This window comes from Echinops telfairi, unplaced genomic scaffold (genome assembly GCF_000313985.2).
Source record: "Echinops telfairi isolate 266 unplaced genomic scaffold, ASM31398v2 ScPeMD7_2;HRSCAF=8, whole genome shotgun sequence".
Classification (NCBI taxonomy): Eukaryota; Metazoa; Chordata; class Mammalia; order Afrosoricida; family Tenrecidae; genus Echinops; species Echinops telfairi.
In genome coordinates, this window is record NW_022103898.1 from 56,308,820 (window position 1) to 56,326,547 (window position 17,728).

The window sequence follows — 17,728 nt, forward strand, 5'->3', positions numbered from 1 at the left end:
TAACCCCCACCGAGGGGGATGGACAATAAGGGGTTAAAGGGAGACAGTTCAAGATGTGGAAAAATAATAATACTTTATAAATTATCAAGAGTTCATGAAGGAGTGAGAGAGGAAAGGGAGGGAGGGAAAAAATGAGCTGATACCAAGGGCTCAAATAGTAAGAAAATGTTATGAAAATGATGATGGCAACAAATGTACAAATGTGCTTGACACAATGGATGTGTGTACAGATTGTGATAAGAGCTGTACGATTCCCAATAAAATGATGTTTTTTAAAGATAATAAATCACATGATATTTTATATTAAAAAAAAAAAAGAAAAACAAGCACAAACCCTAGCTTTGATGATTCTGTGGACATATAGAACTCCTAACCACAACAGAGAATGAAGTATTGCCACATGCAGGAAAGATAAACAGGAATATGAAAATAGAGTGAAAAAAATACATTCCATGCTGCAGATATTAGAAAACGTTATTAGATGACATCTCCAAAATAGATGACATACCTTACCAACGTAAACTAATATATATGTGTATTTAAGCAATAATTATACTTGAGGATCAAGATAACTGTGAAGGCATTAAGGAATTGATTTGGTCCTGAATGGAGCAGACGGAGGAGGCTGAATAAGGAATCACTCAGGGAAGTCCGAGGAGCAGGAAACAGTCCGTCAAAGGCACAAAAACATATGATCTTTGTTGTCAGATGAGATCTAGGGCATGAGAAATAATTCAGACACAGAATCCTGTAACATAGGGAAAAAAAAATCTGTTGCCATGGATTTATTGTCTTTGCTCTTCTCGGATTTGAACATCATACAACTAGCTGATCTAGGAAGGTTAATGTTGTTTAAAGAGTAAAACAAAAACAAAATGAAAAAAAACTAGCAGAAAAACATTTTTTAAAATACATGAAGAAATAAGGAAAGAGGTATGCATATAAAATGACCGATGAAGAATTACTACCAAAAAGTCGGCATAAAGCAAAGAAACAATTTAGGGAGAACTCCATCTTCATGGAGCAAGCGCACCAGTCACAAAGATCAAATGTGAACAGCCGAGACTTAAGCAGAAGTGAGAATAAAGCCATCACAATGAGGAGCATATTAAGGAAAATATGGTAAGTGTCATGAAGACAGGATCGAGAAAGATTACAGTCATTAAGATAAAATTAACAGAGCTTAGAGATAAAATTAAACAATTGTACAAAATAGTATTTATAGCAAATATTTTCCAAATCAGAGTAGCAAAAATATTTAAAGTTATAGTTCAAGAAAACTTTCCAGAAAACAAATGTCTTCAGAGAAATGTCCCTTTCCATACTAGCAAAGTAATTTGAGTATATTACTGGCCCACCGCTGGTAAAATCTGGATAAAATATTTTAGAAAAACTATTTTAAGTCTCCACATCTACTCAGAGTCCAATTTCCTACCCATTTGCCTAGTTCTCACAAAACAGATTAGAAGGCTTCTAAGTCTTCTTCCATTTCTGAAATTTTACAATTCCATATATATGTTTCTATACATATATATGACTGACTCAATTAAAATGCAAACTACAAGGGGTAGTCAATAAAAGTGGCCTTCATGTTCGTTACTGATTGTGTGCCCCCCCCCACACACACACACACAAAGTGTTTTTAATTCCAACCCCTCACATCATTGAGGAAGGAGGCCTGGTGGTACAGCGGCTATGAGCTCAGCTGCTACACTAAGGTGGATGGTTTGAACCCACCAGCAGCTCCACAGAGAAAAGATGTATTTGCTCCTATAAAAACTGCAGTGTGGGAAATCCTAAGAGGCATCTCTACACTGACATGCAGTGTTTCGATTCAGAATTGCTTCTACGATACACACCACCACCACCACCAGATCCGTGGATGCACTCCCTGGTTAGGAATCAGACTTTCTTTATTATGTTAATGGGGTAATGATCACTGTTGAGTGTGTCCTAGATCTAATACACTTTGAGGTAAAAAGACAGTAGAATAGATTGAGATAGCATGCACAAACTAGGTAAGAGTCATGCTATATGAAGATAACCCAGCAACCAAAGATGGTACAGGATACCCACAGGGAAGGAGCTGGCCGGCCCCAGACCCTGATAGCTGTGGCACCTCCTAAACTTTGAGAAAATAAATTTCTGTCCTTTAAAGCTACCTATTTGTGGCATTTCTGATACAGCAGTATGAAAAAACTAGCAAACTGAACAAAGCTGATACGCAAAGGTAAATTGAAAAGTATTGTTAATAGAGTTCCAGTTCATAAATCCATGGATTTATTCCAAACAAATTGTATTCGCCCCTCAAAAGACAGATATGGCAATCTATTTTCAGAAGGTCACAACCTTGAAAACACTGTGGAGCAATTCGGCTGTGCACACATGGAGTCCCCATGAGCTGGAAGGAACTTCGGCAACTCTCCACCGATCTAGAGCTCCTTATGGGAGTAGAACTGTCTATTATGCTACGGGGGCCAGTGTACACTGGACCTCATCACCTTTTTCATCCCCCTCTTATGGTGAATTGGGTTATATTTTACAAATTGTTTTTTATTAAACAATTCATACACAAACATTCATACACACACTTATATTTACATATCTATGTATATGCCCCTCCCCCCAACATCGCTGTGATCTGTGAGTAGCTGCAGACGAGCTCTCTAAGCAACATGCTTGTCTTAGTTTCGTTGGGGTGCCTTCAAAAAAGGTCCAATCAAAACCATGGTACCTAAGATCTTCTGGGTCTGTTCCATTCTAGACAGTGAGGTCAGATCAGAAATTTATGTGACTTTATCCTAGAATTAGAAGTAATTTGGATAGATTTCCTGGAAGATGATCCTGGGATTTATCCATTTTAAGAAAATTGGAAAACACATTGGTGAGGAAAAGTCAGCCAAGTTGTACTGAGGAATGTTTTCCAACATGATAATGTACTTATTTTTTGAAGACAGTAAGGGCTGTCCTACAAGAATTTGTGTGGGAAACCTTAGTCCACTCACCATGCAACCATGATCTTGTCTCTTCAGATTTCTTTTTGTTTCTTAGACTCAAATAACATTGGAAAGTAAGATGATGTGAGTCCGTCGTTGGCCCTTCCTTGGATGTGGTTTGCCTTTCTCTTTCCTTGCCCTCTAGTTCTTGAGACTGTGTGTGCCCTATCACCGGATTTCACCAGCAACTGCAGGCTTACGGATGAGTGTGTCGGAACTTTGGAGCTTTTGCATTTACTAGCACCACAACTACATGAGCCATCGTACTCCATGTTCAGAGTTCTGTGTGGCCATTGCAGGCAGTTGCAGATCCCTGGGACTTGAGGGAACATAGTAAGGGGAGGAGTGGTGATCAGTATCAGGATTAAGGGAACAGTATAGAATTTTTTAAAACAGGGGCATTTGGGAAACTAACAGCCATCATCTTGAGACTAGTCTTATATTATTTTTTCTAAAAGAAATGACTTCTGCAATTGGACCCTGATCTGATTGGACTTTTTTGTTTGAAGGCATGCAAACATGTCTAAGAAAAAATTTATTACTAAAATAGCTTTTTTGCCACCATTCACTGAAATAAACTTACATATGAGCAATTGACAGTGTGTTAAGTTGGGTTCTTTGGAAAAGAAAAAAAACAATGATCTCTATCATCTCTAGCCCTATCTATCTATAGAAAAATTTCTACAAAGGAACTGGAAACACAGGGAACCCAGGACAGATGATCCCTTCAGGACCAGTGGTGAGAGTGGCGATACCGGGAGGGTGGTGGGAGGATGGGGTGGAAACTGATTAAAAGAATCTACATATAACCTTCTCCCTGGGAGGTGGACAACAGAAAAGTGGGTAAAGGGAGATGTCGGAGAGTGTAAGATATAACAAAATAATAATAATTTCTAAATTATCAAGGGTTCACAAGGGAGGGGAGAGCCGGGAGGGAGGGTAAAATTGAGGAGCTGATACCAAGGGCTCAAGCAGAAAGCAAATGTTTTGAGAATGATGATGGCAACAAATGTACAAATGTGTTTGACACAATGGATGTATGTATGGATTGTGATAAGAGTTGTATGAGCCCCAATAAAATGATTTAAAAAAATAGTTTTTTTAAACTTAAAAAAAAAAAAGAAAATGAATCACAAAGTTGTAGAATTGGGCCAGCGTTGGCAATTTCCAAGTCCATGTATCAGATGTTAAACTGGAGGCTTCTGACTTATGTGGCTTTGTGAGCTGATTAACTAAAGGTCAACAGGTAGCCCACAAGCTGATGACTGCAAGTGGAGATGAATCTAAGGACAGCAGGGAAGGCTTATGACTGGAGAGGCAAATGAACTGCAGGCTGGCAGGCCAGGTAGCAGGTTTCATGGCTCCCAGGGTCATTTCAATTGCATCAGGGTTGTGACCTCAGTAAGGGTGTTGCATTCTATCCTAATTGTCTAACAACTTATGGGCTGCTCACAGTGGATCCCATTATAGAGTTGATCACAATATGTTAGGCCACCTAGGGCTTAACTGCCAAACCAGCAAGAATTCTGATCCAGCCAAGTTGACACAACTAGTTGACCTAACTATCACAGCTGATATGTTCCACAGTTACCCTTCACCTTATTTTGGCAGATGATATGGAGCTTCTCTATTGTCTCTTCCCTACAGATGTGTCTATTTGATTATTGTGTATTCCATCCGGTTAGGTCCATAGTATATGCCACCAATATTTCAAACACCAGCAGAGCTACCCATGGTGAATAGGCTTCAGGAAAGTTTGTAGACTAAGAAAAACTTGGGAGGAAGGAGTGGGATGTCTGTGGGATTAGCCCTGAGAACTCTGCAGACAGCAGTGGAACACTGTCAGATATAGAGTCAGAAGATGAGTCCCTTCGGTTAGGAGGTTCTCAAAATAAGCCCGAGGAAAAGCTTCCTCTTTGAAGTGAAATCAAACTTTATGTGGCAAATGAGTACAGCTATTGAAACCTTCATTTGCTGGTGGGGCATGATTGAAAATTAATAATTAGAACACAGAATATACAAAGTATAAATTTAGGAAAATTGGAAGTTATTCAAAATTTGAAAGAAAGCATACAGTTCCATATCTTAGGGCTTAGTGAGCTGAAATAGACTGATATTGGCCCCTTTGAGTCAGAAAATTATTTGGTTTACTATCCTGGTAATGAGAAATTCAGAAGGAATGATGTCACATTTATCATTAGAAAGAAAATATCAAGATGTGTCTTGAAGAACATCATACTTGGTAGAGGAGAAGGGAAAAAGAGGAAGCCCACTGATGAGCTGAATTGGCTGCGAGAATAGATTATGATTGTGGGGCAGGACCTGAGTCAGAGCCGTGTCAACAGGACCCGACAACAGCATCTTAAAGAACAATGCTGTCTGTGATAGTATATCTGTTCCCACATAAGGAAGTCTGGTTAATATAACTACTATTCAAATGTAAACACCAGCCACCAGAGCTAGCAAAGTAGAAACTGGAGCATTCTGCAAATGTCTCCAATCTGAAATTGATCATATATGCAAACGTTTATGTACTGACAATTGCTGATGATTAGAATGCCAAAGCTGGAAATGGAAAGAAAGGATCAGGAATTGGAAAATATGGCCTTGCTGATAGAAACAAAGTTGGAGATTGCAAAATACAATTTGCAACACCAATGACTTCTTCATTGCAAATACCTTATAAATATGAAAATAGACTAATTTGGCCAATTACATAAGACTTATGCTAATTAGGATAGCTGTTGTTAAATAGCACTGTTTAAGATTTATCTAGAGAAAATATTACTAGGCTGTTCCATAACTAATATCAATATGTCTAAGCTGTGGCTTATTATATTGTAGAATTTTTAAGTTATTAGGAATTCTTTAATATTTTATTAATAATGTATTTGACTAATATTTAATTCTATTATTGTTCACAAATACAAGAAAAACAATGGATGTTAGAAAAGCCTTAAAACTTTTCAATTTTTTAAATATTATTTTGTTAATTAAAATGAACTTACCCTGGTGCATAGTTGCATATGAAAATTGCAAAATGAACTTACCCTGGTGCATAGTTGCATATGAAAATTGCTGCATGTTTAATATGTCCAATTCTGGAGCATGGAGTAACAGCACAACCAACTTTATAAGAGTTATTCCAAACAAGCTAAAATTAAAAAATATATATATAATTCTAAACAACACATTATTAATCAAATATCGTTACTATAAATGGTTCAAATACTGGATTCCATTCACATATAAACATTAACCAAAGGATTCAAGGAATATGAACTATTTTTCATTTAGATAAAGGTAGAGAATTATACTAGACTTAGATCAGCATTTCTAAACCTCCATTTAGGGTAATACTAATAGAGGCTAACAACACTGTTCTTGGAAAAACAGTTTGAGAAATACTGGTCTAGAATAATGCTTCGAGCCCAGAGAAGATAAACCCGTTGAGTCCATTTTTAGCCTCTGGTGGAATCTGAAAGTTCTACGTAGGCAAAGGGAAAAGGAAGGGCAGACAAAGTTTTGGAAGAATAGAAGCTGTGCAGAGAAGGGAGAAAAAGTAAGAGTGAAAGCAGAGAAGGAAAAGAAGATACTGGAAGGTCAAGAGAAGAGACTCAATTCAGTCACAAGGCCAGGTGGGTGGCAAGCAGCAAAGTTTATCAAAGTTTAGTTCTCGCCTGGGTACAGACGGACTGAGGCAGAACAGTGCATCCCCCGGCTGAGACTGGAACATGCATCCGTGCTGAGCTCAGGGACTAGTGCCTTTATATCCTGTACAGAAATGAGGACTGGGGAGGAAAATACAGTTGCGGTCTTCTTGATCCATGGGTGTCACAACGCTCCAGATAGACATTTTTGGTCGTCATGGTTCATGGTCTTTGATTCCTTCTTGGTCGTCACTATCCTTGGTTCCCTGGTTTCTGACAAAGGCACATTCTTTCCTGCTTATGCAGAACTTGTTACAGGGTCAGCCCTGGGGAAGGACTTTACAGGGTGGGCTCAAGGGCAAGCCTGGAGCAATTTTGGTCCCCAGCAGACTCTATTAAGCCTTACAGATACAAGCATAGAAAATAAGTGAATATTCCTAGCATTTCTCACTAATTTTGTTGAAAAATTTTCAATGTAAAATATAAAGAGAGTCTGGCTTTGTTATTTATTTATTTTTTAAAAAGAAAACACAGGCCTTGAATGGAATGAAATGTGGGAATAATTAAAGACAATCCAGCAATTCTCTGGATGCTTTTAATCATTCTAATACTTTCCAAAGTCTTTTTTAAAAAATTAATCCCTGGAAGAGATAAAGAAGCCGTTTCTAATTTCTTCTTCAATACTTAGTCTTAGGGGTTTTTAAAGTGGGTTTTGAAATGAAATCGAGTAAGAGTCGAAGTGGAGTCAAGTGGTCAACTACAAGAGTAAGTCAAGTGGAGTTGAAGTGGTAAGTCAAAAAGTATGGTTATAAAATCATAGAAACCTTTATTAAATAAAAGTATTTAAATGTTATTGTTTCTCGATATTTTCTCTATATAAGCCTATGTACTTCTGAAGGTTCTATTTCCATCTCTCTAACCCTTCCCTGAGTATTTCTGTGCTCTTCAATTTACAGCATGTCAAAATTACAATTTTGGCATCCTTGGAGGGCTCTAATCATGTTCTTTTTCAATGTCCTTTGCCATTTGGGAAGCATAAGAATTCTGAAGGGCCATCATCAGGTCTGTAGGGTGAATGGCCTAAGGTTTCTCAAGGAAATTCTTTAGGACGACTGTTGTAACCTTCAAAAAATGAGAAGATACATTGTTGTGTTGAAAAAATAATCCTCTATGCAAATTTCTTGGTCTTTTCTTCGCTATGAAGTTTTCAATTTTCTTTAAATTTCATTGTATTTCCTTCAGGAAAAGCTATCAAGATTATATCCCTTTGGGATCCCAGAAATAGCTGATATATCCTTTTGAGTTGGCCTTGATTTCCTGAATTTAACTAGCTCAAGAGATGCCCTTGGAAGCCTCTCCTTTGGCTGCATTTTTTTTTTTTGGTGGGGGGTTAGGGGTGGCATTCTAATGAGACCAAGACAAGTGTGCTTCCGAGAGAAATTGTCTGTGGCGATCCACTGATGACAGAGATATGTTCGGATATTTTATTTGAAATACATTTTTACAAAATGGAACTTTACCAGCAATACATTTTGACTCAATTTTGTTCTGGAAATAGGAACATCTAGGTTGCTAAAACTGAGCAGAAGTCAAATATACAATGGAGGATGGTAAGAGTCGATGTTTTTCATTTTACTGAACATTTCGAGGTCCTGCTGAGGAGTTCAGCTATGAATGAAGCTGTGTAAGACCATGCCAACTTTTCAGAAGAGGAAAGACCAGCACAAGATTGGTTGTTCAAATTGAAATATGATTCATTTAAAGAGAAAAGAAATGAATTCAACATATACAAATTCCAAGATTTTAAGTTCTGCATAAATCATAATACCCACGCCTATGCTTGAAAAAATGGACACCTCATAAATAAACTCGCAAGTTCATACAATAATTTCTTCATCTCTGCTACAAACATTTATTGAAGACCTAAAAGTGTCATGTTGTGTTCAGAACATATGGTAAAGATGACAAGATTGCTTCCCCAATGTAGTATCATATATATATAGATGATTAGTAAACAATGTGGTATGCGAAATAATAAAGGGATGTGTAGGAAGTGACAAGTGGTCCACTATTTCTGGAGGGTGAATTGGTAGAGCATGAAGCAGACATAAACTTAATCAGTAGATGAGCTAAATAAGAGTACACATATTAATCTAATAATTTTAAAATAATTTTATTTGCTAGGTTCTTGCTTTCTTTTCCAGAGTGAATTATTTTCTAGAAAAGTGATTTTCATCTTTGGGTAAGGAAATTTTAAAATATCCCACTGCCTTGAGTCAGTTCTGCCTCATATGGCTCTGATAATGACTCAGTAAAGCAGCCTCCCAGGGCTCCCAGGGCTCATAGATCTTTACAAAAGCACACTTGCTGTCATATCGTAACCCAGCAATGGCTTGTGGGTTTAAATCGCAACCTTTTGGTTAACAGGCCAGTGTTTTAATCAGTGAACCACCAGCATTTCAGATGTGAAGATTTTGTTTACAATAATTAAAATAATGTTTTACTAACATGACTAATATGATAAATGGAATTATAGGCATTTTGAAACTCTGAGTGATTATATTTGCTTCTATTAGAATTAAATGTTTACCAATTAAGTTTATTATATTCAAAATGTAATCAATTATAATTGGACAAAAGCAATTAGAGGATCTATTGAATTAACAACAATATAAAAATTAGATACCTGCAAATAATGAGAACATTCAGAAGTACAATTCCCATTTTCATAATCATAATTGTCTTTCTCTGCATGCCAATTTCGGATAGCAATACTTGCAGTAAATTCATTTTCAGGGCCAACCCAGATATTTTCACCAATACCATTATATTTAGGATGCACCATATTTAGTTCGTCTAAATAACTGTTAGTCTTAAATAAGCATTTTTTCCCCCAAGCTCTAGCAGTCCGTGACAATGCAACATCCCATGTCTGAAAAAAAAATTCAAAAAGCAAAGAGAACAAGATAATAATAATCATGATTTTCGTGCTCTAAATTATTTTCTTTGAGGTTTCATAGATTTCAGAAAAATTAAACTTTAATTTTGTACTTACGGATTTTATTTGTACAATTCTTCTGGGGGGAAATTTTGTATATAATCATAAACAATCATTTTTCTGAGACAGAACCATGAAAATATAATTAAATATATGAAAGTTAGATGATACAACTAATTATAAAACTCTTATAATCAATCTACCCAGAATTCTTGATACCTATTTCAATCCAGTGAATTTTTATGTAGTCATACAATAATTTAAAATATTACTAGTGTAAGAATCATTTATTTAGCACCAATTATATGTAAAATATTATATTCTGAGGACTATAATGAGAAATCAGGCATATATTTTATGCTTAAGGAGATTATGGTAAAGAGATAAACTTGTGAAATCATACACATTAAAAACACATGATAACTTTTGATGAATGCTATAAAATGGGCACATATAAAAACTGGCACAATGGTTAAGCGTTGCTAATCAGCAGGTCAGCAGTTAGAACTCCCCCTGCCCTCCACAGGAGAAAGATTTGGTTGTGAGCTTCCTTAAATATTCCAGTGTGGGAAAGCCTTTGATACAAAGATACTCTCTTCTATAAGGGCTCTTTGAGAAAGAACTGATTCAATGGAAATAGATCTTCATTTGCAACTCTGATCTGATGAATAAAATTGCACTTTGAAATCAAATTTTTATTTAATAATTTTCAAATTAAAAATATCTGTGTTAATGCCCCCCGCCCCCCCAAAAAATTTCTAGAAATGTGAGAAAATATCAGAGATGCTGTTCCCTGGTTAGTTATGTAGACATATTCAGAACACTATACTTTCATCATCCTGTGGCAGCTCATTGAGTTCACTGTCATGGGCAAAATCGAAACAATACACATAGTAAAATCTGCAAAACAGTTGTCGGACCAATATGCACTCTTACTAAGCCTCCAGAGACTCTTACTAAGTGCGTCATTCACTCACTCCTTCACTGCCTTCAACTAGATGCTGCCCCATAGAAAGGCAATAGCACAGGGTACAGATCCGCGGGTTCTGAGGCCACCATTCTTTCTGGGAGCAGCCAGTCTCCTCTTTCTCCCTGGGAGGGGCTGGTGGGTTCAAACTGCCGACTTTGTGCTATCCAGCCACCTTCTAATCCACTACACCGGGGCTCTTTTACTAAGTATATATGTTACAATAAATATTGAATTATTTTGAAAAGTATTACTGATTCCTTTGTCTTTTAAATAATTATACATAAATATTCAAATTATTTAAAGAAATCAGATGTTATTTATAATACTTCATACTTCCTTTCAGAAAAGTAGCTATTGTTTTTAAAAATTCCCTATGGATACATTTCTCTCTATAATTCCTTTTTTCTCTATATTTCTTTATACACACACATACACGCATAATTAAATCTAAGTTTGATGGGTCTAGTAGACTCTGTGGGATGTTTTTCCTTATTGCACTCATGTACTTACACCGTATTATTGACCTGCCGCTTAGTGTTTTACAGAGACTTCTCCATATCAGTACTAGATTTACCTGAGTTGTTGCTGTTATTGTTTTTTAAATAAACTTTGCAAGTACTCCAAAATATCGATAGCCGGTAACAAATCTAGTTATTACACTGCCGTGTCCTTTAGCTCGTTGCACGTTTTGCCAACAAGTCTCTGATGATCATCCTTCTATTTACTTACTTTGCGTATGATTTTTATACCAAGTATTTTCCATGCACTTGCCAGTATTCTAAACATTTTACAATATATTATCTCATTTGATACTGACAATAACCATATGGTGTATGTAGTTATGTATTATTGTTGTTATTTCTGACTTACAGAGGAATAATAAAAACAGAGAGCATATTACAGCTTGACGTAAGGTGCCACAGTCAGTAAGCTGTGGAATCTGGATTTAAACGAAGAAAATCTAACTCTCAACTTCAAATTTATATGCATGTTCCTTTCTTGTATCCCCAGGACTATATGAAAAGAAAGTATGATAGTTCCACATTTCTTTATTCAAGCTTGGATGGAATCATATTAGAAGACAAAGGCTAAACTTTCAAGTAACCATAAATTAAATACTTAAGGATAAATTTGGGGAAGGCAGGAAGAAAAGCCAAAATAAATCTCGAAAGAGACTCTGAAACTTGCTTTTGAACTTAAAGGATGTCTATCTATATATGGATGGAAGAAATGGTGCCATAAAAGAACTGAACAGAACATTTCAAAGAGCAGCACAAGATGTAGGATTATAATGAAATGCACACTTTAGAGAATCAAAGGGGAAGGCAGCACTTTGCATTTCTCAAGTTGAAATTTAAAAAAATTTCCATGTCTCAAGTTGAAATCTTGAAGGATTCTAGAAGCGAAATATTGAATTATCTAGAAAGCATTAAAAAATGTAAAGAATACATAAAGTCATGGCAACAAAATAATTGGTTGGGAATTAACCATTTCAGTAACTGGTGGTACTAAAGGAAAAAGTTTGACAGCAAGAGAAAATTGGTGAAATATCAATTAAAATGTTAGGGGTTAAAGAAAAATGAAGCACTCATTCATCTGGCATGGGTTCCCCAATGTACTTGGTTATGGCCCACTTTTCAGAAAAAAGGAAAAAAATGACTGCCACAATTTAATTTACTTGTTTGATAAATTAAATTGTTTAAATTATTTAACTGTCTGGCAATTTAAAATTTTTGTACTATAGCCCATAATCCAGGATAAAATGTCGGTATCTATTGCTGAAGCAGCGCTGAATCATTTCAGTATCCCACAGGGGACATAAACGCCCACTTTAGGAAACACTGATCTGTGTCAAGAAATTCTTGGCCAACCAACTGGAAGAGATATTTGTGTCCACTCCAAAGGAAGGTGACCCAACAGAATATGCAAATTTGAGAACAATGTCATGTGAGTAAAATTTTGCTGAAGATCATCCAACAATGGTTGCAGCAGTACACTGACAGGAAGTGCCACAGATTCAGACCAGATTCAGAGGAAGCTGTGGGGCAAAGGATATCATTGCTGATGGCAGATGGATCTAGGCTGAAAGCAGAGAATATCAGAAAGATGTTACCTTGTTTTATTGTCTATGCAGAAACAGTCCACTGTGTGGACCATAACAAAGTATGGACAGCCTTGAGAAGAAAGGGAATTCCTGAACACTTGACTGTGTTCATGTAGAACCTGGATCAAGAGGCAGTTGCCCTAATAGAACAAGGGAAGACTGCATGGTTTAAAGTCAGGAAAGGAGTGTATCTGGGTTATCTCCCCTCACCATACTTATTCAATCTGTATGCTGAACAGATTATCAGAAAAGCTGGATTATATAAAGAACAATGTGTCATCAGGATTGGAGGAAGGCCTATTAGCAACCTGTGATATGCAGATGACATACCTTGCTTGCTGAAAGTGAGGAGGACTTGAAGCACTCGCTGAGAAAGATCGAGGATGAAAACTTTTAGTATGGATTACAATTCAATGTAAAGAAAATCCAAATCCCCACAACTAGATCAATCATTAACATCATGAAAAATAAGGAAAGGGATTGAATTTGTCAAGAATTTCATCATCATCATAATAGAATACCCAATAGAATGTTCAAGGAAGAAACAATCAAGAGAGCAAATGACACATTGCATTGGGTAAAGCCACTGTATAATATCTCTTTAAAGCAGTCAAAAACATGGATGTTACTTAGAGGACTGGGGTGTGTCTCACCAAATCCATGATATTTAGTCATCTCATATGCATGTGAAAGTTGGACACTGAGTGAAGGAAGATCGAAGAATTGCTGCATTTGAATTATGCTGCTGGTGAAGAATATTGAAAGTACACGCGCTGCAAAAGAACAAACAAATCTGTCTCGGAAGAACAGCCAGAATGCTCCCTAGAAGCTAGGATGGCGAGACTTTGTCTCATGGACCTTGAAGATGTTCTCTGCAGAGACAAGTCCCTAGACCAGGACCTCATGATTAGCAGAGACAGGGAAAGAGAGGCCGACTCCACACAAGATGGATCGAGAGAGTGGCTGCAACAATGAGTTCAGCGTAAGAAAACTTTTGGCAATAGATTAAAAACAAACAAAAAGAAAGAAAAATTGTGAGAATGGTGCAGGACTGGGCAGTGTTCACTATGAGCTGGAACCCACTTGATAGCATTTAATAACAGCATAGACTCTAATATTTTCCTACTATTTTTGGTCAGCATGTAAGTATGAAAGTTTTTGTCGTTGGTTTGTATTGTGTTAAAGTGCCTGATTTTAAAAATTGTTATCTCCTTTTACAGAAACATAATATTTATTTATAGAAAATAAAGGCAAACCTTCTTTACTAGTGTTTCTCCACCATTACTGCTGTATGTAAGTATAAACATCAATTTTTAAAAATGAAAAACATAAAAAAAAGAAAAACAAATTAATGTAATTTCATATACTAATGTTAATATTAATTTAAGTCACTATTAGTAGTATTTGCATTTTAGGACAAAAATTTTTTTGGTTATGAATAACTGGCTATATTTAAACAGAAGAGATCAAAATACTGAATACAATGTGACGGTCTTCACTACAAGGTTGTAGTACACTTAAATTGACAAAAAAGAAAATATGTCACACCATTCTTGCAATATGGATTTACTTCCATTAAAGAGAAAGGAGTGAAAAATCCCCTTTGCTTAATTTTTAATGAATATTTGGCTGTGGGGGACACCTGCCAACATAAAACCACATTTTAATATGAAACATAAAGCATATTGCTATATACCAAAGGAATATTTTGAATGAATTTTAAATTCTTCAAGTAAAGGAAAACAATGTTTTGAGAATTTTGTTACTGTCAATGAAATGCATTTATTTGTATCTTACAAAACTTATTTAACTGAAAAAAACTAAGCCCTATGCAACAGAAGGATTTTGGTCAGTATATACATTATATACCGGGGGCTGTAATCCTTTATGTTCATCAGCAAAGGCTTCAATGCCTCCTTGCTTTCAGCAAGGTTGCGTCATCTGCATATTGCAGGTTGTTAATAAGCCTTCCTCCAATCCTGATGCCACACGCTTCTTCCTATAATCCACCTTCTCTGATGATTTGCTCAGCATACAGTCTGAATACGTATGGTAAGAAGACGACCCTGATACCTTTCCTGATTTTAAACTTTGCTGATTTAAACTATTATTTTAAACTATCCCTTTGTTCTGTTCACACAACTGCTTGTTGATCCACATACAAGTTCCTCGTGAGCATAGTGAAGTGTTCTGGAATTCCCATTCTTCTCAAGGTTACCCATAGTTTTTTATGGGTCACATAGTCAAATATCTTGGCATTGTCAGTAAAACACAAGTAAACATCGTTCAGGTGTTCAGGTGTTCTTTGATCCAAAATCCATCTGACATCAGCAATGACATCCCTTGCTCTAGCTCCTCTTCTGAACACTGCCTGAACCTTTGGCAACTCCCTGTCAAAGTACTGTTGCAACCATTATTGGATGGTCTTCAGCAAAATTCTACTTACATGTGATATCAATGATAATGCCCTGCCTACAATTTGGGCATTATGTTGGGACACCTTTCTCTGGTATGGATATGTATATGGATCTCTTCCAGTCAGTTGGCCAAGCATGTGTCTTCCAAATTCCTTGGCATAGACTAGTACGTGCTTCCAGTGTTTCATCACCCTGTTAAAACAGTCAATTGGTATGCCATCAATTCCTGGAGGCTTGTTTTTGTGGCTAATGCTTTCATTGCAGCTTGAACTTCTTTCCCACTATTAGCTCTTGCCCATATGCTACCTCCTGAAATGATGGACTGTTAACTGGTTCTTTCTGGTACAGTGACTATATTCTTTCCATCTTCTTCTGATATTTCCTGTATCATTCAATATTTGCCCATAGAATCCTTCAATATTTAACCTGATTCTTGAAAATTTTGAGTTCTTTCGATGTAAGATATGTTGAGTGTATTCTTCCCTTTTGTTTTTCTCTTTCTATGTCTTTGCACATTTCATTATAATATTTTACTTTGTCTTTTCAAGCCATCCTTTGAAATTTTCTATTCATTTATTTGACTGCATTATTTCCTCTGTTTGATTTAGCTACTCTAAGGTTAAGAGCAAGTTGCAGGGTCTCTTCTGACATCCACTTCTATCTTTTCTTACCTTCTGCCTTTTTAATGACCTTTTACTTTCTTCATGAATCATGTTCTTGATGCTTTCCCATAGCTCATCAGGTTTTCTGTAACTAAGGCTCAATGCACCAAATCTGCTCTTGAGATGTTCTTGATATTCAGGTGGGATCTCAAGGCCATATTTTGGCTTTCATGAACTTGTTTTTATTTTCTCCTGCTTTAACCTGAAGTTATATATGAGCAATTGGTGGTTTGTTCCAAAGTCAGTCCCTGGCCTGGTTTTAGCTATTGATATTGAGCTGCTCCATCTTCTCTTGCCACAGATAGTCAATTTGACTTCCATGGAGAATTCTGCGTGTCCAGTCACTTTTAGTGTTGCTGGAAAAATTTGTTGCTCTTGAAAAATTCTAGCCTGGGCTCTCTAGCTTTGTTTTTATCACCAATACCATATTTTACAAGTTCTGTTCCTCCTACTTTGTTTCCCACCATTGAATTCCAATCACCAATATTTATCCACGCATTCTGATTGCATGTTTAATCAATTTCTGACTGAAGACTTTAGTAAACTTCTTCAATTTCTTCATCACTGGTTTTTGTGGTTGATACATAAATTTGAATAATAGTTGTATTGATTGAATTTCCTTGAAGGCAAATAGATATAATCCTATCAGAGAGCAGTGGACTTCGTGACTGATTTTGCAATGTCCTCTTTGACAAGGAATGCCACACCACTCCTCTTGATTATGTTATTCCCTGCAGAGTAAATTGTATGATCTTCTGATTTAAAATGGCCAATACCAGTCCATTTCAGCTCACTAATACCTAGGATTTATGATTCTCATTTCTCTTTTAATGACTTCTAGATTCATATTTCCCACATTCCAAGTTCTGATCATAAGTAGATTTTTGCAGCTGTTTCTCCTTACCTTGAGTCATTTCCCACCAGCAGATGAAGACCCTGGAGGCTCTTCTCCCACACACGTTACGCCATGCCTGTCACTGTGGTTGACTCCACTCTGAGAAAGCAGCTTCTCCCCGGTCACATTCTGAGTGCCAACCAACCCACGGGCCCATCCTCTGGCACTGTTTCCAACAAGGTTCTGCTTCTGTACATTAGGCCATCACTATCTGGCAATATCTGAGTACAATGGCGGAATTGCCGGAGGTTCAGGCAAGATTCAGAGGAGGCTATGACACAAGGAATGCCATTGCTGATGTCAGATGGATCTTGGATCAAAACCCAGAAAACCAGAAAGATGCTTGCTTGTGCTTTCTTGACCATGCCAAAGTATATGACGATGTGGACCATAACAAATTATGGATGACATTGAGAAGAACAGGAATTCCTGAACATCTGATTGTGCTTATGAGGAGCTTGTACACGGATCAAGAGGCATTTGTGTTAACAAAACAGGAGAATCCTGCATGGTTTAAAAACAGGAAAGAGGTCTCATAGGGTTATCTTCTCAGCATACTTATTCAATCTGTATACTGAGCTGGCTTTTATGAAAAGAATGTGGCATCAGGATTGGAATAAGGCTTATTAACAACACTCAACATGAAGGTGACATACTCTTGCTTGCTTGAAAGCAAGGGGGAATTGAAGCACTTGCTGATGAAGATCAAGGATTGCACCCTTCAATGTAGATTACTACTCAATCTAAAGACCAAAATCCTCACAACTGGATCAATATATATTATCAATCATGGTAAATGGGAAAAGGATGAAATTGTCAAAGGTTTTGTCTTGCTTGGATCCACAATCAATGCTCATGGAGGCAACAGTCAAGAGATCAAAAGAAGAGTTGTAAATCTGCTGCACAAGAGCTCTTTAGAGTATTGAAGAATAGGATGTTACTTTGAGGTCTAAGGTGTGTCTGACCCAATCCATGGTATTTTCTATTGTCTCATATGCATGTGAAAGTCAGACACTGAATAAGGAAGACCCAAGAA

General features: G+C 36.7%; 1 protein-coding gene across 1 annotated transcript in view; it reads right to left on the bottom strand.

The window, feature by feature from the left end:
- GLIPR1L2 (GLIPR1 like 2) overlaps positions 1-17,728 on the bottom strand; it is a gene marked incomplete at its 3' end in the record, with an annotated part of 44,563 nt that overhangs the window by 25,219 nt on the left and 1,616 nt on the right. The window contains exons 2-3 of the mRNA XM_004700781.1: positions 9,333-9,578; positions 6,047-6,150 (exon numbers count right to left, since the gene is read on the bottom strand). Of these exons, the coding sequence (XP_004700838.1) occupies positions 6,047-6,150; positions 9,333-9,578 (350 nt within the window). The remainder of the gene's footprint in view (positions 1-6,046; positions 6,151-9,332; positions 9,579-17,728) is intronic.